At 42.1% G+C, this 27,642-nt stretch overlaps 1 protein-coding gene across 8 annotated transcripts in view; it reads left to right on the top strand.

Moving 5' to 3' along the window:
• The window catches only part of tenm1 (teneurin transmembrane protein 1), a 1,688,122-nt gene extending 1,664,131 nt beyond the window's left edge, over positions 1-23,991 (top strand). For all 8 annotated transcript variants that reach the window (XM_068047383.1, XM_068047386.1, XM_068047389.1 and 5 more), the window contains 2 exons: positions 9,005-9,147; positions 22,201-23,991. In XM_068047383.1, the coding sequence (XP_067903484.1) occupies positions 9,005-9,147; positions 22,201-22,953 (896 nt within the window). In that variant the 3' untranslated portion in view covers positions 22,954-23,991. The remainder of the gene's footprint in view (positions 1-9,004; positions 9,148-22,200) is intronic.
• Positions 23,992-27,642: the final 3,651 nt, after the last annotated feature.

Raw genomic sequence — 27,642 nt, 5'->3', positions numbered from 1 at the left:
GGGACATTCCACGGTAGTTGTTGCAGTCACTGCAGTCATCCTTGTTCTTATACAGGGTGATGATATTGGCATCGTGCATGTCCTGTGGTACTGCTCCCTCATCCCAGCACCGGCAAAGCAGTTCATGGAGTGCTGAGCGTATAGCAGGCTTGGCACTCTTGATTATTTCAGGGGTAATGCTGTCCTTTCCAGGGGCTTTTCCACTGGCTTGAGAATCAATGGCATCACTGAGTTCCGATTTTGTTGGCTGTTCGTCCAGCTCATCCATGACTGGCAGAGACTGGGCTACATTGAGGGCTGTATCAGTGACAACATTTTCCCTGGAGTACAGTTCTAGGTAGTGCTCCATCCAGCAGTCCATTTGCTTGCGTTGGTCAGTGATCATGTCCCCTGGCTTAGACTTTGGGGGGGGGGGGGTGATCTTCTTGATGGTTGGCCCAAAAGTTCTCTTAATGCCATCATACATTTCTCTGATGTTTCCGGTGTTAGAGGCCAGCTGAATACGACTGCATAGGTGTTGCCAGTAGTCATTTGCACAGCACCTGGCTGCTCTTGGTGCAGCGCTTCTGGCTACTTTAAGTGCTACGGATGTTAACTCGCTGGGGGCTTGTAGTTCAACAGTGCAGTGCATTTAGCGGCTATGACAGGTTCCAGCTCTTCAAGCCTACTGTCAGGAAAATCCCACTACTCTCTTTAGGCCTATTGAGGGAAATCTACTGCTGCCCTCTCTCTGACAGACCATTTTCCTGGCTTTGACCTGACTCATTCACTTTTCCACCTCCCCCCTCAAGCAAAACTCAGCACCCCAGGCCCACTCCCCCACTACTGTACAACTTCTGACTGCCTCGAACAACACACAAAATCACTGCCTCTTCACACCACCACCTTTACACCTCATCACTCTCCTCCACAGAGGACAAAACAACAAGGAACCAGGATTGCCAAGGATACAATGAAATACAATTTTAAAAACTACAGTTAACAGTGGGGAAGCCCAGAGCAGTAAGTAAATATGTTTTAAAATCTTATCTTCCATTTAATTTTTCTTGAATAAACTGCTCCTTCTTGTTGTATTTAACCCATTTTACACATAAGGGGCTGAATTTTACAGGCCCCTCAACACCACGGGTCGCAGCGCGTAGGCCAGTGAAATGCTGCGGGGAGAGGTCCACCTCGACCCACGGCGTTGAGAATGGCCTGCCGCATAGTACCGGCAGCGGCGGGACCTCAGTGCGGCCCCCCCGCCACCTGGCAGCGGGCCCTTCAACATATGTAAATGAACATGTAAAATATTTAAATAAACTTATCTGCAGGCAGCTGCCGTCCCACTCTGATATTACGGCTGTTCGTGCTCCACGCACCTTCGGAACTCCACATGGCGTTCCGGGCGAGAACCTTGTGGGGAGGAGGGAGGAATAAAATTTACAGGGCGGGAGGAGTGGGGAAATCAATTTTTATTGAATGTGCGGATGGTGTGAAGGGTTGAAGGGCAAAGGATTGGAGGTTGTGGGGTGTGGGGAAGTTCAGATATTGGAACAAACTGATAGAGTCATTGAGTCGTAGAGTTATCCAGCACAGAAACAGGCCGTTCAGCCCATCGTGTCTGTGCCGGCCATCAAACACCTAACTATTCTAATCCCATTTTCCAGCACTTGGCCCATAGCCTTGTATGCTATGGCATTTCAAGTGCTCATCTAAATACTTATTCAATGTTGTGAAGGTTCCTGCCTCTACCATCCCTTCAGGCAGTGTGTTCTGGATTCCAACCACCCTCTGGGTGAAATTTTTTTCCTCAAATCCCCTCTAAACCTCCTGCCCCTTACCTTAAATCTATTGACCCCTCCGCTAAGGGAAAAAGTTTCTTCCTATCCTATCAATGCCCTTCATAATTTTGTATATCTCAATCAAGTCCCTCTTCAGCCTTCTCTGCTCTGAGGAAAACAACCCGAGCCTATCCATTCTCTCTTCATAGCTGAAATGCTCCAGCCCAGGCAATATCCAAGTGAATCTGCTCTGCACCCTCTCATAGAGAGATACAGCACTGAAACAGGCCCTTCAGCCCACTGAGTCTGTGCCAACCACCCATTTATACTAATCCTACATTAATCCCATCTTGCCTACCACATCCCCACCATTCTCTTGCCACCTACCTACACTAGGGACAATTTACAATGGCTAATTTACCTATCAACCTGCAAGTCTTTGGCTGTGGGAGGAAACCAGAGCACCCAGAGAAAACCCACATGGTCAAGGGAGAACTTGCAAACTCCGCACAGGCAGCACCCAGAACCGAACCCGGGTCACTGGAGCTGTGAGGCTGCGGTGCTAACCACTGTGCCACCCAGTGTCCAGTACAATCACATCCTTCCTATAGTGTGGTGACCAGAACTGTACACAGTACTCCAGCTGTGGCCGAACTAGCATTTTATACAGCTATATCACAACCTCCCTGCTCATATATTCTATGCCTTGGCTAATAAAGGCAAGTATCCCAAATGCCTTCCTAACCACCTTTTCTACCTGTGCCGCTGCCTTCAGTGATCTATGGACAAGCACACCAAGGTCTCTCTGACCTTCTATATTTCCTAGGGTCCTACCGTCTATTGTATATTCCCTTGCCTTGTTGTCCTCCCAAAATGCATCACCTCACACTTCTCAAGAATAAATTCCATTTGCCACAGCCCCACCCATCTTACCAGCCCATCTATATCGTCCTGTAATCTAAGGCTTTCCTCCTCACTATTTACAACACCACCAATTTTCGAGTCATCTGTGAACTTACTGATCATACCTCCTATATTCACGTCGAAATCATTAATGTACACTACAAACAGCAAGGGACCCAGCACCGAGCCCTGTGGTACACCACTGGTCACAAGCTTCCACTCGCAAAAACAACCCTCGACCATTAGCCTTTGCCTCCTGCCAATAAGCCAATTTTGGATCCAGTTTGCCCAATTTCCCTGGATCCCATGGGCTCTTACCTTCTTAACTAATCTCCCATGCGGGACCTTATCAGAAGCCTTACTGAAGTCCATGTAGACTACATCAACTGCTTTATCCTCATCTACACATCTAGTCACCGCCTTGGAAAAATTCAATCAAGTTAGTTAGGCACGATCTGCCCCTGACAAAGCCATGCTGGCTATCCCTGATTATTCCCTGCCTCTCCAAGTGGAGATTAATCCTGTCCCTCAGAATTTTTTCCAAACGTTTCATTGCCTGAAATGACCATTGGGGGGGTTGGGGAAGGGCCTCCATCACTTATATTTCAATGTATTTAAGATCTTTTATTTTATACCCTTTAAAAATTAAACTTCTATGTAAGGGTTTAAAGCCCTTTAAAAATGTCATCGGGAGCAGCCACTCTGCCCCCTCCATTTAAATGAGCCCCTGCACGTAATATGACGGGGGCTCAGGGATGGCACATCCACACGGGATGTACGCCATTCTTAGAGTGTGCCGCCACGAACTGCGGGGCACTCATAAAATTCAGCCCAAGTAGTTTATTTTATAAGCTTTTCTTTAAATAATATTCCTTTAAATTTCCAATTTTGTATTTTAATTGTTTATTACATACTAAAAATATTTTAATATGTATTTAATTTATTAATTTATAACCTGCAGACAAGGGTGGTGTTGTTGTATGGCGTACCGACCTCTACCTTGCAGAGGCTCAGCGCCAACTCTCAGACCCTTCTTCCTACCTCCCTCTGGACCATGACCCCACCACTGAACATCAAGCGACTGTCCACAGGACTGTCACTGACCTCATCTCCTCTGGAGATCTTCCCTCTATAGCTTCCAACCTCATAGTCCCGCAACCCCACACAGCCCGCTTCTACCTCCTTCCCAAAATCCACAAACAGGACTGTCCCGGCAGACCCATTGTGTCAGCCTGCTCCTGCCCCACTGAACTTATTTCTTCCTATCTTGACTCTATCTTTTCTCCACTGGTCCAGTCTCTTCCCACCTACATCTGTGACTCTTCGGACGCCCTACGTCATTTTGACAATTTCCAGTTTCCTGGCCCCAACCGCCTCCTATTCACTATGGACGTCCAATTTCTCTACACCTCCATCTCCCACCAGGACGGTTTGAGGGCTCTCCGCTTCTTCCTTGAACAGAGGCCCAACCAGTCCCCATCTACCACTACCCTCCTCCGCCTGCCTGAACTTGTTCACACATTGAACAACTCCTCCTTCAACTCCATTCACTTCCTTCAAGTAAAAGGTGTTGTTATGGGTACCCGCATGTGTCCTAGTTATGCCTGTCTATTTGCGGGATATGTCGAACATTCCTTGTTCCGATCCTACTTAGGCCCCCTCCCCCAACTCTTTTTCCGGTACATTGATGACTGTATCGGTGCCATTTCCTGCTCCCGTCATGAACTGAAAACTTTATCAACTTTGCTTCCAATTTCCACCCTTCTCTCACCTTTACGTGGTCCATCTCTGACAATTCCCTTCCCTTCCTCGACTTCTCTGTCTCCATCTCTGGGGATCTGCTGTCTACTAATATGCATTATAAACCCACCGACACCCACAGCTACCTCGACTACACTTCTTCACACCCTGCCTCCTGTAAGGACTCCATTCCATTCTCCCAGTTTCTCCGTCTCCGACGCATCTGCTCTGATGATGCTACCTTCCATGACAGCACTTCTGATATGTCTTCCTTTTTCCTCAACCGAGAATTCCCCCCCCCAACTGTGGTTGACAGGGCCCTCAACCGTGTCCAGCCCATTTCCCCCACCTCTACCCTCACCCCATCCCCTCCCTCCCAGGACCATGACAGGGTTCCCCTTGTCCTCACTTTCCACCCCATCAGCCTCCATATCCAAAGGATCATCCTCCGCCATTTCCGCCACCTCCAGCGTGCTGCCACTACCAAACGCATCTTCCCCTCCCTTCCCCGTCAGTATTCCAAAGGGATCGTTCCCTCCGTGACACCCTGGTCCACTCCTCCATTACCCCCACCATCTCATCCCCTTCCCACGGCACCTTCCCCTGCAATCGCAGGAGGTGGAATACCTGCCCATTTACCTCCACTCTCCTCACTATCCCAGGCCCCAAACACTCCTTTCAGGTGAAGCAGCGATTTACTTGTACTACTTTCAATGTAGTATACTGTTTTCGCTGTTCACAATGTGGTCTCCTTTAGGGCCGGCACAGTGGCGCAGTGGTTAGCACCACAGCATCATAGCTCCGGTGACCCGGGTTCAATTCTGGGTACTGCCTGTGTGGAGTTTGCAAGTTCTCCCTGTGTTTGCGTGGGTTTCCTCCGGGTGCTCCAGTTTCCTCCCACATGCCAAAGCCTTGCAGGTTGATAGATAAATTGGCCATTAGCAATTGCCCCTAGTATAGGTAGTTGGTAGGTAAATATAGGGACAGGTGGGGATGTGGTAGGAATATGGGATTAGTGTCGGATTAGTATAAATGGGTGGTTGATGGTCGGCACAGACTCGGTGGACTGAAGGGCCTGTTTCAGTGCTGTAACTCTAAACTAAACTAAAAAACATTGGGGAGACCAAACGCAGACTGGGTGACCGCTTTGCGGAACACCTCCGCTCAATCCGCAAGCAGGACCCCGAGCTTCCGGTTGCTTGCCATTTTAACACTCCCCCCTGCTCTCATGCTCACCTCTCTGTCCTGGGATTGCTGCAGTGTTCCAGTGAACATCAACGCAAGCTCAAGGAACAGCATCTCATTTACCGATTAGGCACACTACAGCCTGCTGGACTGAACACTGAGTTCAATAATTTCAGAGCATGACGGGCCCCCCATTTACTTTTATTTTTAGTTATTTTTTTCTTTTTCTTTTTTAAAATTTTTTTGTGTTTCTTTTATTTTATTTCATCTTAGTTTGTTCAGTTTGCTTACCTACTGTTTTTTTTCATGTTTGTACTTGCGGCTGTTCAATTTTCAGTCTGTTAACACCCTTTCTGAACTAATGCTTTGTCTTTCAACACACCATTAATATATCTTTGCTCCATGACCACCTGGTCAGCTATTCTGTGACCTTGTCCTATCTACACCTTCTCCTTTGTTATCTCTTGTCCCATCCCCACTTTACTTACTTATAACCTTTTACATTTCTAATATTTGCTAGTTCTGAAGAAGGGTCACTGACCTGAAACGTTAACTCTGCTTCTCTCTCCACAGATGCTGCCAGACCTGCTGAGTGTTTCCAGCATTTCTTGTTTTTATTTCAAATTTCCAGCATCCGCAGTATTTTGCTTTTAATTTAATATTTATTATGTTTGCTGTTCTAAAAAAATAAGCTCACAGTTTAACTTTTTGATCTCTTTTTAAATTCAAAACTTTTTTATAACTTCTATTTTCTTGTTTTATATTCAAAAATTAATGAAATTATTCTATTTTTTTCCAAATTAATTCATACAATCTTCCACATTCAAATGATCTATTACATTTATTTCTCTCATTTCTATGCTGTACGACTCTATGACTCTATATCCTGTACCAAATATAATGTCTCTAAACATTTAAATAATGTATTCATTGTCACCTCTCGCCCAACAAGCAGCACTTAAAAAATAAAGTGAAATAATGTTTCTTCAATTTATCCCCAATCTCCATTGGTTTCATGATTTCCTGAGCAGCTCAACAGGAAATCCACAGGTATCTAATAAATTTTGTTTCTCGCAAGAATGTGACACTTCAAACTGTCATGTTTGAAAGTGTACCTCTGTAAAATATATGTCATAATATCATCTGAATGGCTTAAAATTTTGAAAACAATTGCTACAAATTACAACTGAACAATCTCCAAGAATTTTTTTTTATAAAAGCACGCCAAAAGCAATTTTCTCTGCTGGTTTGTGCTGAATTTGATAACCTAGCATTTCCCTAGAGGAGGAACTGAGGATTTGCAAGCAACTGTCAACCAAGAAGCCAATGAACCTTTGCCGTCTGCTGAGTCTCGTGGGCTGTTGTGTCATTGCTGCTACATAGATGCTTCCCTCAGCAACAGCAATTAGCCTGCACTTGATCTCAGGGTTTAAAGGGTTAAATTATGAGGACAGGTTACATAAACTTGGTTTGCATTCCAGTGAGTTTAGAAAGTTGAGGAGTGATCTAATCAAGGTGTTTAAAATGGCAAAGGAATTTGTTAGAGTAGGTACAGAGAAACTGTTTTTGCTGGTGATAGAACTGAATTATGAGGGCATAATCTTAAAATTAGAGCTGGGTCATTTGGCAGTGAGATCAGAAGCATGTTTTTGCACAAATGGTAGCAGAAATCTGGAAATTGCTCCCCCAAAAGGCCCTGAATAGTGATGGCTCAAATGAAATTTTTGAAACTGAGATCGCTAGATTTTTATTGGGGAAGTCTATTGAGGGTTGTGCAGCTGAGGCAATTGAGGTACAAATCAGCCATGATCTAATTGAATTGGGGAACAGACTTGAAGAGCTGAATAGCTCATTCCTATTTTCTTATCATTGTCTACTTAGGGCACTTTGCCACAGAGAGTAGTTGTGCAGGTAGAAGACAATATTTATGCTATGCAAAGTTTATACTTTCTGTCCTTAAAGGGATAAACCAGATAAAGCACAGTTCCATCTTAGCAACAGATGGTTTTCTTCACTGCAATCCCTTTAAGCCTCTTAAGGAAGAACTTTAAAGACTATAAACACCCTTTTTATATGTAAGAAATTGTGCTTTACATGCATACCTATCATGAAAAACAGTCCCTCCTCTAACTTAGCACGAGCAATGGTGCGGATGATCCACTATTTAATAAATAAACATTTTTCAGGCAAATGTATATTATAGCTTCAGGCTGTTGTACCATAGAGAGTATCAGAGACAAGTCTAATTGAATCCTTGACTGATGTCCACACACATGCACTTTCTCCTCTATCCAAAAAATCTCCCCCAAGTCACTTGTAATTGCTCTTGAAAAATATGCATAACTAGAGTTTGACCATGATTCCCTGCATAGTTAAATAGTTTGCTGGTGTTCACTCCTTAGGCTTATATGAGCAGTGTCCTCTTAGGCAAGATATTAGAGGGCTGATGCTATGCATGGGACCATACCCGAGCATTAGTCACTGAGGAGGGAAACAAAATGAGAAGCAAATTAGCAAAACAAAACTTATGGAAATATTTTTGCTTATCATACCTTACTGGGGGCCCTGTCCTGTGTTTTGTTTTGAGTTTTCACTGTGCAAGATGTTGTCAGTCACTCCAAGTATTCCAAAACTACAGGAAGAGATGTTTGTCATACATGGGCCATCATCATATGAAGAAATGCCTCTGATGTTTATATTCATAAAAATGTTTACATATAAATTGTAGTTGGGTTTTGTATCCATCATTGAAAATGTACAGCTTGAGCAAAATATTATAATAATCCTTCCTTTCCTGTCTTTTGTCTCTGTTGGTCCTGGATAGTTAATAATGAGTAAAATACTGCAGATGCTGGAACTCTGAAATGAGAACAGAAAGTGCCGGAAATACTCAGCAGGTCTGGCAGCATCTGTGTAGAGACTCTGTTTCTCTGTTTCCAGCACTTTCTGTTCTCATTTCACCCTTTACAACATATCATTCACACTGCATCTCTGCTGGTCCCTGGCTTTAATTTCTGACCTGTATCTCAATCTACTCCAAGCATGTTTCCATTCTTTCTAGCTGATCCTTAATAGTTCATGTAGTCTTGTGCTGGGTAAAAAGCAGCCAAATCTCTCAAGAACAAATAAAGTACACAGTGAGGAAAGGCCATTTGATCCCTCAAGCTCATTCCCTCCATTGGTCATGTACAATTCTTCCTTCTTTGACTCTGTCCAGTACAGTTAATCTGCTTATGGTATGTTTGAGAGAATTTGGAATAAAGATCTGGTGTAAACTGAGCAACTAACGATGTTTAATAATTAACACAGCTTTATTAGCTGTTGCACACAAAGCCAAGTGAAGATTAACAAAAATGTGCTAATATGGTCCTATGTCATCTTACTTTTTGTATTATTTTTCTTTTGGTTTATAGACATTGGAAGTTGGCTGGAGCTTTTTGGGTTCCAGCTGCACAATGTAGTGCCTGGATTTCCAAAGCCAGAAATGAATGTCATGGAAGCAACCTATGAACTTCTGAAAACTCAAACCAGAACACAAAACTGGGACCCCAGCAAGGTATGATGAGTAAACACATTCCCTATTTTTTATTTAATTTATTTTCCAATTTTCTGCCCTCCTTTTTATGAAAACACTGGCTCATGCTCCATGAACACCATTGACCCTCCAACACCTCACACAAATGGCCATTCATTCTTCATGTATGAACGCAAGCAATGCACATCATCAGCCTGGTGTTCTTAATGACATCACAGCTAAACTCAATCCTATCCTCATGCAGCCTGCATACATCCACATTTTCCAGAAAGGTCAATCGATTGTGATCAGGAATGAATACTCTGCCCCACTACATCCCAGGGCTGATGAGACCAATTGGCCCACTCATGCTGCCATCTCAGCTGAAATCAGTTAACTCAGCACAGGAATCAAGTCTGATCTGTATGGCTGTTACCTGCTGCCTTTAGCAACTCAGCCACCAGGGAGCTAACGATACCATTTGAACCATAAAGTAGTGTGAAATGATAACTTGTGCAGAAGGCCATTCAACTCACAGACAATGAACATGTCCAGCAAAATGTTTAATTCCTTGAGCAGACATTTTTACAAGTTTCTAGCACACATACAAGCATTACAGTTTAATAATAAAGCTAGTCCAAAGTCAGCAGTAGGTCGCTTTTGTAATATTAACATTGAATCTACGAAGAAAAACACTTGAAATAGATAATCAAGCCTGACTTGTTGTCTATACATTTCTCCATGCTCTCTCATTTCTTAATTTACTTATTTTTAACTCTAATTTTATCTAATTTCTATCTTTTCTAACCTACCCTCCTAAAAATATAACTTTAAAGTTATTCATTTAACTTGTTATTTCTTCCAGTATTACACTGTCAATTTTGGATGTAGAGCAACTTTTGTTTTAAAAGAAAGGTTTATGTTGATTGAGGACCACTATTACAGTTTAGAAGGTGTCAGTCTTGGCTCAGTTTGGGCACTCTTTTCTGAGTCAGTAGGTTGTAGGTTCAATCCCCATTCCAAGACTTGAGCACATAATCTCAGCTGTGCTAAGGGAATGCTGCACTGTGGGAGGTATGGCCTTTTGGATGTCACATCAAACCAGGGTCCCATCTGCACTCTTAGATGGGCGCAAAAGATCGTCGGACAACATTTGAAGAAAGATAGTGCATTCTCCCATTGCCTGACCAACATTTATCCCTGAACCACCACCACCCCTGAACCACCACCACCACCACAAAAACAGTTTAAATTCATCATTTATCTCATTGCTGTTTGTGGAATCTGGCTGTCTACAAAATGATTTCCCTACATTGCAACAGTGAGTACACTTAACTTGCATTTATATAGCCCCTTCCATGAACTCAGGACATCCCAATGTGTTTCACAGCTAATTAAGTACTTTTAAAGTATTGACACTGCTCTAATGTAGGGAAACATAGCAGCCAATTTGCACAAAGCAAAATCAATAAACAACAAAATAATGAAGTTACCCAGGGTTGTTCTTGGTGACAAGCATTATGGTGTTCATTGGTGACCAGGATGATATTCTAACTGAATAATTATGTCTATGATGTACTCATTGCATAATTATTAGAAGCCAAATATAGAGAAACCACATTTTTCCCTCTTCTGCAAAGCTCCTTGAACCATTCCCCAGCCAAAAAAGCCAACCAGAATGCCTACTCCTAGGTTTCCTATCAATCTATGTTTAACTACTAAACAACATTGGGATTCTTCCTCCCTCCTTTGGGCAGAGACTTGATTACATATAAAATGCTACATTAGGTTATCTCTTACTGTTAATACTATTTTGTGATGAACAATAAGACTCCAGTGGAGAATTCTAATATGATCTGTTATACGATAAAATTGGCACTCTATGCAGAAAGGTAGAATATTTTATTCTCAGAAAAATGTCAAACAAAACATTATAAATCCATTATATTTCAAGAAGCATGCTAGAATGATTGTCAAAAACCTAATAGTAATGCTATTGATGCAGTGACTCATGTTTAAGTCCTACTTTGCTCAGTCTCCGTTTGGAATTGTGCCAAAGTCAGGTAGCGTTAGCTCGGGAAAGTCCAAGACAGGCTTGAGGTCAGCGAGGCAATAGATGAAGGTTAGCAATTCGGCCATCTGCAGCAAAAGCTGGACTAAAATATTGTGATAGCACACCCTGAAAAATATATTAAAATGGAGTTCTTTTACAAAGATAATATTCTTAGTTTAGTTTAAAATTTTCACACATCACCTTCTGAAGTTAAATCAGTTTTATGGTGCTGATGTTTATTCTTCTTACAAGGTCTGTGTTGGTGATGGTTAATTGTGAGAATGATAGACTGATGATCTGAAAGCTAGGTCCATAGATGTCAGGTTGCGGCCATGCAGGTCAATGGAGCTTTGAAATGCATGGGGGCAGGTTTTTTCACACAAAGCCTTATTTATATGGAGTAGATTACCGCAAATGGCAATTGAAAACAAATCAATCACAACATTAAAATGGAATTGGATAAGCACTTGAATAAAAATCAAACAGAATAAGGGAAATGATTCAGTATATAGCTCCAATTGGTTTGTGAATGATTGATTGAGTCTGTGCTATCAAATTCAGTTTTGGATTTATTCAAAAGCAAAATATTGCAGTTGCCGGAAACTGAAATAAAAACAGAAAATTCTAGAAATACTCAGCAGGTCCGGCAGCATCTGTAGAAAGGGATATGGAGTTCACGTTTCAAGTTGATGATTATTCGCCAGAATTGGAAAAAGTCAGAGAGGTAACAGATTTTAAGCAAGTACAGAGGCAGGGAAAAGGGGGAAGGGAAAAGAACAAAAGGAAAGCTCTGTGATAGAGTGGAAGACAGGAAACATTAAATGACAAAAAGATGATGGTGCAAGGCAAAAGGAAATGGTAATGGGACAAGTAAAGAAACAAAAGATGGGTCTTGAGGTGTAAATGGGAAAGGCAGATACGTCACCAACAGCTTGTACTTCATTCAATTTCGTATACTGTTTGCTGCTCATGATGTGGTCACCTCTACATGGGGAGAATAAACACAGATTAGGTGACCACTTTACAGAATGCTCCCTTCAGTCCACAACCGTGACCCCAAGCTTCCAGTTGCCTGTCATTTTAATTCTCTGCCACTCTGTCTTTGGCCTCCCACACTGATCCAATGAAGCTCAACATAATCTTGAGGAACTTCATTTCATCTTTCGATGAGGCATTTTACAGCCCTCTGGTTTCAACATTGAGTTCAACAATTACAGATCATCATCTCCCATGCCCCCCATTTCATTGTTTCTTTTTGTGCTTTTTTGGATGACAGCTATAGATGATGATTCTGCTGTATCAATTTTGACCTCCGAGAACATTTACTTGTACTATCTCCTTTTATTTTGCACTATTATTCTTTTGTCATTTAATCTCTCCTGCTATCTGTCATGAGATTCTTTGTGTTATCTTAAGCAACACAATGAGGTACGTGGATTCCAGTTCCTTGACGATCTCTAGAGTGTTTATAAACAGCTAAAGTAGTATATGCAATATAGAGCAAATTATATACAGAACCTTGGTCCAGGTTGTTACAGTGCAGAGTGACTATGGCTTCTCGTCACAAGACTACATCCTGGTCCTTAGCTCATTTGCATACTGATTTCTTAAAGGGACATCACTCATAAAGAAATCATACAACATCCACTATCTTTCCAAAGATAAGTCTCTTTTGCTACAAGTAAAAACACATAAAATTGAATAATATCAAAATTAGCCAACAAAATCGGAACTCAGTGATGCCATTGATTCTCTAGCCAGTGGAAAAGCCCCTAGAAAGGACGGCATTACTCCTGAAATAATCAAGAGTGCCAAGCCTGCTATACTCTCAGCACTACATGAACCGCTTTGCCTGTGCTGGGATGAGGGAGCAGTACCACAGGACATGCACGATGCCAATATCATCACCCTCAAAAAGAACAAGGATGACTGCGGTGACTGCAACAACTACCGTGGAATGTCCCTGCTCAGCATAGTGGGTAAAGTCTTCGCTCGAGTTGTTTTAACCAGACTCCAGAAGCTGGCTGAGCGTGTCTACCCTGGGCACAGTGTGGCTTTCGAGCAGAGAGATCCACCATTGACATGCTGTTCTCCCTTCGCCAGCTACAGGAGAAATGCCACAAACAACAGATGCCCCTCTATGTTGCTTTCATAAATCTCACCAAAGCCTTTGACCTTGTCAGCAGATGTGGTCTCTTCAGATTACTAGCAAAGATCGGATGTCCACCAAAGCTACTAAGTATCATCACCTCATTCCATGACAATATGAAAGGCACAATTCAGCATAGCGGTGCCTCATCAGACCCCTTTCCTACCCTAAGTGGTGTGAAACAGGACTGTGTTCTCGCACCTACACTGTTTGGGATCATCTTATCACTGCTGTTCTCACATGCGTTCAAGTCATCAGAAGAAGGAATCTTCCTCCACACAAGATCAGATGGCAGGTTGTTCAACCTTGCCCGTCTTAGAGCGAAGGTCAAAGTACAGAAAGTCCTCATCAGGGAACTCCTCTTTGCTGACAATGCTGCATGAACATCCCATACAGAAGAGTATGGGGCGGCACAGTGGCGCAGTGGTTAGCACCGCAGCCTCACAGCTCCAGGGACCCGGGTTCAATTCTGGGTACTGCCTGTGCGGAGTTTGCAAGTTCTCCCTGTGTCTGCGTGGGTTTTCTCCGGGTGCTCCGGTTTCCTCCCACATGCCAAAGACTTGCAGGTTGATAGGTAAATTGGCCATTATAAATTGCCCTTAGTATAGGTAGGTGGTAGGGAAATATATAGGGACAGGTGGGGATGTGATAGGAATATGGGATTAGTGTAGGATTAGTATAAATGGGTGGTTGATGGTCGGCACAGACTCGGTGGGCCGAAGGGCCTGTTTCAGTGCTGTATCTCTAAACTAAACTAAACTAAAAGTGTCGGCAGAGACTTGTCAACAGGATTGCGGCTGCTTGCAATGAATTTGGCCTAACCATCAGCCTCAAGAAAACGAACATCATGGGACAAGACGTCAGAAATGCTCCATCCATCAATATCGGTGACCACGCTCTGGAAGTGGTTCAAGAGTTCACCTACCTATCACCAGTAACCTCTCGATGCAGAAATCAACAAGCGCATGGGAAAGGCGTCCACTGCTATGTCCAGACTGGCCAAGAGGGTGTGGGAAAATGGTGCACTGACACAGAAAACAAAAGACTGAGTGTTTTAAGCCTGTGTCCTCAGTACCTTGCTCTACGGCAGCGAGGCCCGGACAACGTATGTCAGCCAAGAGCGACGTCTCAACTCATTCCATCTTCGCTGCCTCCGGAGAATCCTTGGCATCAGGTGGCAGGACCGTATCTCCAATGCAGAAATCCTCGAGGTGGCCAACATCCCCAGCATATACACCCTACTGAGTCAGCAGCGCTTGAGATGGTTTGGCCATGTTAGCCGCATGGAAGATCGCAGGATCCCCAAGGACGCATTGTACAGCGTCACTGGTATCAGACCCACCGGCCATCCATGTCTCCGCTTTAAAGACTTCTGGAAATGCGACATGAAGTCCTGTGACATTGACCACAAGTTATGGGAGTCAGTTGCCAATGATCGCCAGAGCTGGCGGACAGCCATAAAGGTGGGGCTAAAGAGTGGCGAGTTGAAGAGACTTAGCAGTCGGCAGGAAAAAAGACAGAAGTGCAAGGAGGGAGTAAACTGTGTAACAGCCCTGACAACCAATTTTATCTGCAGTGCCTGTGGAAGAGTCTGTCACTCTAGAATTGGCCTTTATAGCCACTCCAGGCACTGCTCCACAAATCACCACTCGGCGCTTACCCATTGTCTCTCGAGACAAGGGGGCCAAAGAAGAAGAAAAGATATTGAGTTTTTAAAGTGACATCACTCATAAAGCAATCATACAAAATCCCCTATCTTTCCAAAGATAAGTCTCTTTTGCTACAAGTTGAAACACATAAAATTGGATAATATCAAAATTAGTTATATAGGAATAGAGATTATAAAATTTACGAGTATAACTATAGGGATTGTGAAATTTACGAGTGCAGAAGCTTAAGAGTCCAAATATTGTTTTGGTGGTTTGACAACTCTTTCAGATCTTCTGGGGATGTGGATTTCACCCTTGGCTGTTCTTGGCTTGCATACATGTTGTCAATGTCTTGGTTGTTGTTCTGTCACACCTTCATTGTCAAAGTGTGTTCTTTCGAGTCTGCTGTGCACAATTGGAGTGTTGCACACCTCTCTTAATTGGCTTTGCTTTCTCTGCAACACTGCTTCATTAGATGTTGTAACCTCCTTAGACCTCGGCTCATTGCATACTTTGGATACCTCTGCAGGAAACCATGTTTTCACTGTGGGGTGTATAACACTGACCTTTTGTCCTACGTGTAGCTGAGGTAGTTCTGCCCCTGCATGTCAGTCATGCACCATCTTCATTCTCCCTTGTTTTCGAGCAGTGTCTCCTGCATCTCGGAGAATTTGGACAGATGATGGCTTGACAGAATCGTTCTCACTTGTCTGCCAAACATGATCTCTGCTGGTAACGGTAAGCCCATAACCATAGGTATAGCTCTGAGGTGTAACATGGCAACACGAAAATCTGTTTCCTTGTCCTACATTTCAGGATAAGCAATTTAACTGTGTGGAACCATTTGCTCGACAAGACTGTTAGGTCTATGGTAATGTGGTGAGGATGTCACATGGCTTACGCCCCATTTGGCGCACATATCCCTGAAAGGTCTGCCCATATACTGTGGCCCATTGTCAAAAATAATTTCTTCAGGTGCACCGAACAGCTTCAATATGGCACTCAATCTGTCTGTGACAACCTCCCTTTGAAGTGTCTTTTACCTGTCTAACAATTGGAAATTTGGAGAAATAATAGGTGACTAAGATAAAGTCATCTCCATTAATGGAAAATAGATCAGTGGCGATTTTGGACCATGAGACTGATGGAATCTCGTAAGGGTGTAGAAGTTCTTTACCTTGTTGTGGCTGGTGGCTCTGGCATGACTCGCACATCCTCTCTAACCTTTTGATGTCACCTATGATCCCTGGCCACTAAACAGTGTCTCGTGCAAGTTGCCTCATTTGCTCTGTACCCATATGGCCTTGGTGAAGTTGTGACAAGATGTCCTGTTGAAGAGCATTGGGCACAATCACTTTTTTTCCTTTGAAGGTTATGCCTCTCGAGATACAGAGTTCATCTCTATAAGGCCAAAAGCATCTGAGGGTTTCTGGCACCTCTTTTATCGTATCACGCCATCCTTCTGTGATGACTGTCCACAGTGCCTTCAATTTTTGGTCATTGGCTGTTTCTGATTGTAGTTGGTCACATTTGTACTGAACAAAATGCAGTAAATCAGTTTTGAGCACATCTTCCACTTCGATGTCCATGCTGTCTACTTGTAGATCCTGTGGGACTTCTTCATTCTTGTTCGGATTTGACAATCTCCTTAGCGTATCCGAGGTGACCATTTTGGTACCCGGTTTGTAGCAGACGTCGAAGTCATACCTCTGTACTTGCTCTAAAAGTCGCTGTAGTTGAGGTGGTGCACTTGTCAATGGTTTGCGCCAGATCATCTCTAGTGGTTTGTGGTCAGTTTCCGCCGTGAACTGCTTACCGAACTGGTTCCGAAGAAGGGTCACTGACCCGAAATGTTAACTCTGCTTCTCTTTCCACAATGCTGCCAGACCTGCTGAGTGAATCCAGCATTTCTTGTTTTTGTTTCAGATTTCCAGCATCCGCAGTATTTTGCTTTTATTATTATGGTAGGTGTGGAACCTTGTGATCCCAAACAGCAGAGCAAGAGTTTCATGCTGTATGATGTAACTTACATTCACCTGGCACTTCTTGCTGTTAAAAACAAGCCCTTCGCGATGAGCTTTAGTGATTGAAGATTTCGATCATGCTCTCCTTTGGTTATGCCAATTACCGCAATATCATCGGCAATGCAAATACTTCCAGGCACATTTTCTATAATTCTGTCCATTTGCTGCTGAAACAGATCTTGACTGACAGATAAGCGGAAGGGTAGTCTCTGGAAGCAATATCTGCCAAATGGTGTTGTGAAGGTGGTGACTTCCTGAGATTCCGTAGTTAGGTGTACTGACCAATATCCATGTTTGGCATTCAGTTTGGAGAAGAATTTGGCTCCTGTGAACTTGGGATTCAATTCCTCTAGTGTTGAAATCTTGTGAGGGCATTTCATTAGGGAGAAGTTTAGATGCCTCGGATCTAGACATATACTGATTGCTCCATTATTCTTTAATGTTATGAAAGTGCTTCCATTTTTTTTTTGAGGACTTGTGTTAAAACTGAAAAGATTCCGTGGATGTGTTTTGTTACCAAGTTCACTGAAAGGACACTTGAGATGTTGTTTGAAAACAACCTGTGCTGTAAATCATGTGTTTAAGCTTAATAAACAACAGAAACCTTGGTGACCTGGGGAAGGTGTTTACAGAGAAGCCACATGTCAAGGTTTATGGAGGTCATGAGGTTGATGGTCTCTTTAGGGAAGATACTGTTTTCAGTTCAGTTGGGGTGTGAACTGTTTTGAAGACAGTTGGAGGTGAACTTACCAAAGGAAAAACACTCAGCTCACCTCTTTCTCTACTTCTTTGAAGAAACCCTGCAAAGATCCAGTGTGGGAGAGCTAAAACCCAGGGTGCTACATCTCTTCTGAGAAGCTGGAAAAACCTGCCAGATTAATTCTCAATGCCGCCTGAAAAGAATTGCTTTAGAAAAGATCTCAGAGACTCGGCTCCATATACCCAGACGTCAGACCAAAAGGGAAAACTGAATACCTTCCATGTCTTCTCTTTTTTTCTTCAAGAATTAGCAAGTATTTGGCCAAAGTATTCATTTTTGTCTTTTTTTTTTGTAACAGACCTCTGTAGAGAGAATTTTTGTACTTTTTTCATTGTGTGTGTGTGGAGGGAGTGGAATTTAAAAAGGGAACTTTCATATTTCAATCTGTGTGTTGATGCTTTCCTTCATTAGTGGATGTCTTGTTTGATAATAAACTTATAATTTTGTTCTTTGTTAAAGTGTATTTTATTCTGGAATAAAGAGTAGAGTCTGTGATTGACGGAATCGGTGACTGAGTAACCATTTTTAAAATATATGTTGTGACCTGTGGAGAAGTGGGACTAGAAAAGACAGTGCACTCTTCCCACCTTGATTGTAACAGCACATTAAGTGAGCTGCACCAGTCTGTGTGATGATGCATGCGATGGATGATGCCATTGCATTCCATGGCATCTAACGCGCATTTAAGCTTTTCTTGTACGTGCACGCTGCACTTTCTGGGATGGTCAATTTATGGAATTGCACCCTCTCTGAGGTGCAGTCTGGCATTGCCTTTGAAATCTCCTATTGCATCAAACCTGTCCGGGTACATTTGTTGTTAGGCCTGGACTGACTCAATGCGGGTACACTTGGCCTCTTCTTCTGTAATAGGTACCTTATTGAGGTCCTTACACACTGGTAGTCCTGCCACTGCTGGTCTGCTCGTGTCTACCAGGTAAAATATTTGTGGTTTCCGTGCTGATTTGCCATAGCTGTACTGCATTGTTAGTGTCCCATTGTATGCAGTTAACTTTGCAGTTGTCAGTTGTATCATCAGTTTCCATGACCCCATTACATATCCTTCAGGATTCGGATTGGTAGGATATTTGTACTAGGTCCCGTATCAATCTTAGTCCTGAGTGTGTATTTTCCAACTTTCTTTGGGCACATGATATTAATAGTAGCAAAAGCTTCCAGTTGTTTGACTTCATCAACACAATGTGGCAGGTTCACAGTGTGAAACACCCACTCGTCTTCTGGCTGAGAATCGTCCACTCTGAGTCTTGTCTCTGGTTTATTTCGCCATGGACTTCGTATATCGGCTTGTGTTTATGCAGGTCTCTGGCGCCTTCCTTGATGTTGTTATCATATTGCTGCTCCTGTCTTCTGTTTGTTTGTGTCCTATTGTGACTTCCAGCTGCACCTATGAAACCAGATTTCTTGCATTGGTGGGCCCAGTGTCCTTTTGCACCACATGCCTTGCACAGATCTTAAAATGTAGGACAACTTTGTAGTGAATGGGACAAACCACACTTACCACACAGCTTGCTTGCTTTTTGTGACCTGGTTACCATGCCGATACTGTTGGCCACACCTTGTGCTTGCAGATGCTGTCGTCCAGCTACAATGTCTTCATATTTCCTGCCATTTTCTAGCAGTGCATCAATGCTGTGACCTTTCCTTTTCCCCAAGGGGTCTTTTTGAAATGCTTCAATAGGTGTTGAGACAATTACCAGCTCCATTATTTGCTCCGACAGCTCAGTTTCTGAAAAATCACCTTTGTTGCCCTTACTACGGCATCTGCTAATGAATTGATCTATTGATTCCTGTGGCTGTTGCCTGTAGGACATCAATTCAAGGTGATGAATTCTGAAATTCAGTCTTACCTGAAGCTAAACTTCTAACACTTTCCATATCTTTGCAGATCTTTCTGGTCCTCTTCAGATAAGCCAGAGGCATTGATTCTGTGTAAGCTCTCATTTCCAACTGCAATCAATATCTTCACAGCCTGCTTCTCTGGTTCTGTAACCGCTTGGTCTATGAAGTATAACTGCATTCTTTGTTTAAAAGTTTGAACTCGGATAGGGTATCAAAGATATCCATATTTCTGCTGTTCTTTTGCTTTCTGCTCTATATTTAACTTTGTTCAGCTCTGCGTATGCCTTCAGCACTGTACTTCTTATGACTTTTTTATTTGTGGCTTAAAACTTGTTTTAAAACATGTTCTATTAACTCTGTGCTGTTTCCCTTTAAAAAATTATTTTTGTCAGGCTAGCTTGATTTAATATAGTGTAACAGGTGCTTGACAGTGTTTCCTGTTTGTTTATTTCTATTTCGGCAATTTGCTGAAATGTTTACACAGCTACTTATTGAAATTCACAGAACTGTTCAATAGTTCCAGTTGCTATTTTTTAGACATTAGTTATCTTCTTCATGCTTGACTGGTTAAATAGCTTTTTCTCAGATGTGGCTGTGTTAATGGAGACTCTGCAGTTTTCGGAGTGTCTCGCACTTTTTTTTTTAGACACTTCCTGTAATGGCGCCAACCTCGATCAACCTGAGAGAGAAATTGGGTTTTCCCCGTTTTTTTCTCTCTCCAACAGAGCCTTTAAAAAATTTATTTTTTAAGTACTTCAAAGCGATTTTTTAAAACTAGGATTATATGACCGTCGGCACAATGACTCATCCGATCACATGAATTTATTTGCAGCCTGTTGTTCAGTGCTCTGTCTCCCACAGCTGGAGATAAGTTTTTTCTTCTTTCCACTGTTTAGGCCAGTATTTCCTTTGAACTTTCTCTCTTTTGGCTGTAGGAAGTGTTGCTTTCACAGCTATTTAAGCTTATATCTTGTCTTTTCACCACCGCTGCCACCATATCATGAGATTCTTTGTCTTATCTTAAGCAACAAAATGAGGTACATGGATTCCAGTTCCTTGAAGATCTCTAGAAGGTTTCTTCTTCTTCTTCTTTCTTTGGCCTCCTTGTCTCGAGAGACAATGGGTAAGTACCTGGAGGTGGTCAGTGGTTTGTGGAGCAGCGCCTGGAGTGGCTATAAAGGCCAAATCTAGAGTGACAGACTCTTCCACAGGTGCTGCAGATAAAATTGGTTGTCAGGGCTGTTACGCAGTTGGCTCTCCCCTTGCGCTTCTGTCTTTTGTCCTGCCAACTGCTCAGTCTCTTCGACTCGTTTATTAAGGTTCATTAACAGCTAAACTAGTATATACAATACAGAGCAAAATATATACAGAACCTTGCTCAAGGGTGTTACAGTGCAAAGTGACTATGGATTCTAATCATAAGACTACATCCTGGTACTTAGCTCATTAGCATACTGAGTTCTTGAAGGGACATCACTTTTAAAGTGATCATACAACACCTTCCACACTATAACAGGCCTTCCCTTTTGTTCTTTCCCCATCTTCTGTACTTGCTTAAAACCTGATACATTTCTAACCTTTCCAGTTCTGATGAAAATTACATAGGATTACTAGGATATACAGCACAGAAACAGGCCATTTGGCAAACCGGTCGATGCCGACGTTCATGCTCCACTCAAGCCTCCTCCCATCTTTTCTCACCTAAATCTATTATCGTATCCCTCTTTTCCCTTCTCCTCATGTGCTCTTCGAGCTTCCCGTTAGTTCATCTACCTGAAATGTTAACTACATCTCCTTCTCCACAGATGCTGCCTGACTTGCTGAGTATTTCCAGCATTTTATGTTTGGATTTATTTAAATACTGCTGTGACCTACCTTATACAATAGACCTTCTCCAAAATGTACCTTTTGAGAGTCAAATAAAATCTAGCAAGTCGCATGTTCTGTGGAAAATATCCAACACCTAGGGGATTTTTACTTCCTTGTCAGTGTGTTTCAGTGACATTGTAATCACAGAACATTTATTATACTTGCCATTTCAAATGAAATCATAAAAATATCCTAAAAGATAACATTTACAGTTTCTGCAGAAATAGTGACAAATGATTTTCCTGCAATCTTCACAGTTACCATAAGGGGCAATGGTGGTGCAGTGGTTATGTCAGTGGACTAGTAATCCAGAGGCCCATGGATTCAAATCCCATTAGCGTAGCTGGTGGAATTTGAATTCAATTTTTTTTTTTAAAAACGTGAATTAAAAGCTAGTCTTAGTAATGGTGCTGTGAATCTATCAATTGTTGTAAAAACCCAATTGGTTCACTAATGTCATTTAGGGAAGGCAATCTATCATCCTTACCTGGTCAGGCCTTCATGTGACTCGCTACTCATGTTAGTGTGGTGGACTCTTAACTGCCCTCTAAAATGGCCCATCAAAGCACTCAGTTCAAGGGCAATTAGGGATAGGCAACAAATGCTGAACTTGTCAGTGATCCCTACATCTCATGGAAGAATTTTTAAAAACTCACTAACAGTGGCCTGAGGAGTCTTTCCCTGCTATCTCTTTGTGTGCACTTTATCAGCAGCTCTTTCTCCTCTTTTTGCAGATTGTTTTAGGTGTACAATGTGAACTACAGAAGCAGCTCAAAAGCTTCACTTCTCTGAAACGTCTACCCCAAGCTTACATAAAGAACTACCAAAATTGTCAAGATAAGCGACCAAGATTTGCTGCAGTTCCTTCCATGTTTGGTAAAGGTGTCAAGTTTGCCATTCAGGATGGTAAGGTAACTGCTGACATCATCGGAGTCGCCAGTGATGACAGCAGACGAATAGCTGCCGTTCTCAATGGTGCTGATTATCTGGAAAGTCTCCATTTTACCATTGATGGTCGAGATACACATTACTTTGTTAAATCAGGGCCTCTGGAGGAAGACCTGGCCATAATTGGGAATACCGGAGGAGGTCGTGTGCTGGAAAGTGGAGTCAATGTGACTGTCTCTCAGATGACCTCTGTAGTGAACAGAAGGACTAGAAGGTTTGCAGACATTCAGCTACAGTATGGGGCTCTAGGCTTCAACATTCGATATGGTGCCACCATTGAAGAAGAAAAAATCCATGTGTTAGAGATGGCCAGACAGAGAGCTGTAGCCCAAGCCTGGGCAAAGGAACAGCGCAGGGTGCAAGAAGGGGAGGAGGGTATCAGGTCTTGGACTGAGGGAGAAAAACAGCGGCTGCTCAGCAGTGGAAGAGTGCAAGGCTATGATGGTTATTTTGTATTGTTTGTGGAACAGTATCCGGATCTTTCCGACAGTGCCAACAACATCCAGTTTATGAGACAGAATGAAATAGGAAAGAGGTAACGGTGAAGTAACGCCTGCCTTTCAGTCACCAAAGACTGCCTGTTTTTAAGACATTTGTTGATTTGCTGTACTCTTTTCTAGAATGATATCCTGTAAATATTGTGATGGAGAAACAAGTCAATTTTCAAGCTGCCTTCAAATGTGATAAAATATGGTATTTTAATAATACCCCTGTTTAGCATTCCTTCGAGTGGTTGGACCAGAGATCCGGTCCATAATCAGTAATATTGAAAAATAGTGGCCAGTCCAGATCAGACATAAATCTATACTATAGTTCCAGAATGCACGAGTAGGGGTTAAGTGCATTCATTAAATACTGTATTTTGTCTCTATTGTACCACTAGAAAAAAATGCCAACTGTGTTCTTCATAACAGTTCAGACTCACGTATTTTCTGTCATAAAATGATTGTCTAAGGGTGCGTGGCATTATAGGGCTACATATGTTAGCTAAAGGTGTTTAATTTTGATTTTTTTTTTGTTTAAACATGAATGGTCTATAATACTGTGAACAAGAAGAGTATGTCCGGTTGATGTATAAAGCACAGCACACCTATTTTAAACTGCTTATAGTGGTGGGTGTGGTGAAAGCCTGATGTGCATTGTTTCCCCAGTAAAGCATACTTTTATTGTTCACTATTAAAATCAGTTATTTCCTCATTTAAATTATTTGATGGTGTAATTGCTAGGTTAATGAGCGATTTGGTTTTCTTTTTCAGGTATAACTGTACCAAGTGGTACACACAGAATTGTAACTTCTTTACTAACTTTTGTGCAATTAATTTTAAAATGTAGTCTTGGCGAAATGTCGACAAGCATTTACAGTATATGAAGGACAAGCCAGACAAGCTGTTAGTCTTTTTAATTATGTTGTGAAGTTACTGGTAGACATTATTAATGCCAACCATTGCGACCTGCTAATTGTTACGTGTTTTCATGTACTGAGTATGCAATCTGCATTCAAGCAAGATATGATGGAGTTAGTTCTGGATTTGTGGAATCAACTGATTCTGTGTTGAAGTTTATAAATAAACATAGCACAATGGGGCTGGGTATTAACTTTCATTCATTCACCAATTCACGACAGGATCAATACACACTATTGCAAAAGCATGATTATTTTTTACCATATTACACACTGCAATTGCTTTGTTTCTTAAAGGGACAGCATGTAGCAATGTGCTGAGGCTGAAATGGCTGGATTTGGTCCAGGCAAATTGTTCACGATAAAGAAGAGTTCACATACCAGGTATACGTTACGAAGGAGAAAATTAGGAGTAAGAAAGGAAGACATGTAGAATCTTTTACCCACAGAGGAATAAAGTTGTGCAGTAAATAGCCAGAAAGGCAATTAAAGCAGACAGAATGCAAGTGAAATTCATTTTGGCTTGTTTTTGGGCACAAAGAGTCGCTTACTCAGAGTGCACATGAGAAGCTGGAGGCCCAAAGCTCATCCAAAGCAGTACTTTAGGCCTCATCTAAATAATGCCTGCAAGCTACATACACCAATCAAGCATAAAGAGTCAGCTCACTGGTTTATTTCAGTCACTTAGCCACGAACCTTAGGTAGGTCTTGAGGAGAGCAGAGTTGAACAGGAGGAGATGAGTGCAGGCGGGCAGCAACCCCCAGTATTGCTGCAGAGCAAAGCGAGTGCTTAGTTTTCCCAGGATCCAAAGATCACAGATTGAACGAATGTGGCCATACATGTTGCCTTGATCAATTCCTGCACCTTTGTCAACAGCATAGGATTCCAGTTCTCAATGTACAGTTTGTTTCCAAGCAGTGGTACCACAACATACACGTGAATGCTCTTTTTCTTAGTAGCCTAAGACAGCCCACCATGCCTGCACACTTTCACCAGAAAGGGAAGTCTTCAAATGCTTCCTGGAAGATCAAAGTTACTTTCTGCAGCCATGCTGATGACACTTTCTCATGGCATTTTGGGACGACTAACAAGGCAAGGGAATATATAATGGATGGTAGGACCCTAGGAAGCAGAGTGTCAGAGGGACCTTAGTGTACTTGTCCATAGATCACTGTAGGCAGCAGCACAGGTAGATAAGGTGGTTAGGAAGGCATATGGGATACTTGCCTTTATTAGCCGAGGCACAGAATATAAGAGCAAGGAGGTTATAATGGAGCTGTATAAAACGCTAGTTAGGCCACAGCTGGAGTACTGTGTACAGTTCTGGGCACACACTATAGGAAGGATGTGATTGCACTGGAGAGGGTGCAGAGAAGATTCACCAGGATGTTGTCTGGGCTGGAGCATTTCAGCTTTGAAGAGAGACTGGATAGGCTAGGGTTGTTTTCCTTAGAGCAGAGAAGGCTGAGGAGGGATTTGATTGAGGTATACAAAATTATGAGGGGCATAGATACGGTAGATAGGAAGAAACCTTTTCCCTTAGTGGAGGGATCAATAACCAGGGAGCACAGATTTAAGGTAAAGGGCAGGAGGTTTAGAGGGGATTTGCGGAAAAAATTTTCACACAGAGGGTGTTTGGAATCTGGAATACACTGCCTGAAGTGGTGGTAGAGGCAGGAACCCTCACAACATTTAAGAAGTATTTAGATGAGCACTTGAAACGCCATAGCATACAAGGCTATGGGCCAAATGCTGGAATATGGGACTAGAATAGTTAGGTGCTTGATGGCCGGCACAGACACAATGGGCTGAAGGGTCTGTTTCTGTGCCGTATGACTCTATGACATTAAATGAGCATCATTGCAATGATGTCCATTCTTTCACCTCAGTCATCATAGAACTCACAATGGAAATTCTGAAGTTGCATTTCTGGATCAGTCTGGGAATAACTGCAAACTAGTTTAGCTAGGGGGCCACGGATTGTGGTGGTATGCTGTAGAACATCATCTTATAACAAGGCTTCAAAATGCAGCCTTGGAGAAGGAAGGCACAAGGGCAGGAGGGAAATCAGGCAGAGGAGCAAGAATGTGAAGGCAGGTAAAGATATATAGGGGGTGAAATTGGTCTTCGGCAATAGCATAAAACAGGTGATTGAGGCTCATGGCCCCATTTTCTTTTCCATTGTGACATTTATGAGATTTTTTTTAGAGAGATATTTATTGATAGAGAATATTTCACGCATGAGAGAATGTATAGCTGTTTCACTTCCCCACTATTTTCAAAAAAAGCTGATCCGTGACTCTAAAGCTGAAGGATCCTGGCTGACCTGATATTATATGACGTACCTTCCAGGTAGGAGGTTATGTGACACATCACTACAGATTATGTGATATATTTGTTGAAGTTGGGATATATCTATGTGGACTTATCAATGAACCTTGTGGAGCAACAATAGGATTTTCTTGCCCTTAGAACTAAAGTTCACACAAAAAGAAATGAATGATTGATCCTATTTCAGGACAAAATTTATTGGATGGAATTTTTTAGATTGTATGTACTTTTACTGCCGACATACCACTTGCAAAATGTAAACTGGAACAATAAGGTTCCTTTTGGAGATATTTTAAGGTCAACTTACCTTTCCTGTTGAGAAAGGAGTAAAGGGAACAAATTTTTAACTAAAAACTTCAATTAAGCCAATTTGACTACCTTAATCCTTAGCAAAGAAAGACTTGCAATTATCTAGCACCTTTCATGACCTCAGGATGTTCCAATGCAAACGAAGGATAAACAAATTAATTTAAGATGGTGAATTTGGGAGAAATTAGAATGAAATTCCATTCTGGTAGCCACCAGTCCCAGAAACCTGTGAACACGGCATATTGGCATTCAAGGGCGACCCAAGCATGAATTATAGCTCAAATTGTGGGCAAGCAGTCCAAGAAGGCCTACTTGTGATCAATCAGATCCTGGAGTTTAGGGGATAAACCAAACCAAAGTTTAAATTTAAGTCCCTCAAATAATGCAAGGTGAATGTTGAAGGTTGTCCTTCAGCAAAGTCAGGGTAGGGGAGGAAAGAAAGGTCATCAACCTGAAATATTAACTCTTTTTCTCTCTGCACAAACACTGTCTGATCAGCTGAGTGTTTTCCAGCATTCTCTATTTTTACATCAGCTTTCCAGCATCCTCAGTATTTTGCTTTTGGTTTAAGGAAAATAATTTGTTTAAACTTTTGGAAAAGCATCAGTTAAGCTTATCAAAAAATTAAGTTCATTAGCTGGGTAGGTTGATCCAGTTCAGTGTAGTTTGCTTATTTCAGTTCTTTTGCCTTTAATTCCAGATGAAGGTAGAGACAAGAGGGCAAAGTCTTAGACGAACTGAACAACACCATCACAGCATTTTTGGACTTTGTCGCATAGAAACTACCAACATCCTTTTCAAGAAATAGTATGACCAGGAGGCTCGGGAAAATCTAATTGACACTACTTTCAATTCAAAGAATCTCCTATACCTAGACAAATATTATTATTTACTGGTCTGGCTGAGACCAGATCACTCATAGTCACCCATTAAAACTACCAAGTACCCATAGGAAACATGCAGCCTTGTATATTACAATCACAGAATGCAATAACTAATCAGCTATGCTAAAATTATCTTTCTCCTTTTGTAACAAGGCCAATTATTTCCTGTAGTTAAGTTTACACAAGCCTAAAGCAGGAATAAATGTAGCGCTATAAAAATATTAATGTATTCTTTTTATGAGTGAAATGCATGCTTATTATGTAAATCATGAAGGATGAACTGAAGGAAATACAGTAACAA

This window comes from Heterodontus francisci, chromosome 15, assembly GCF_036365525.1.
Source record: "Heterodontus francisci isolate sHetFra1 chromosome 15, sHetFra1.hap1, whole genome shotgun sequence".
Classification (NCBI taxonomy): Eukaryota; Metazoa; Chordata; class Chondrichthyes; order Heterodontiformes; family Heterodontidae; genus Heterodontus; species Heterodontus francisci.
Note: the sequence above shows the minus strand (reverse complement) of the source record. Positions and strands in the feature narration are given on the sequence as shown.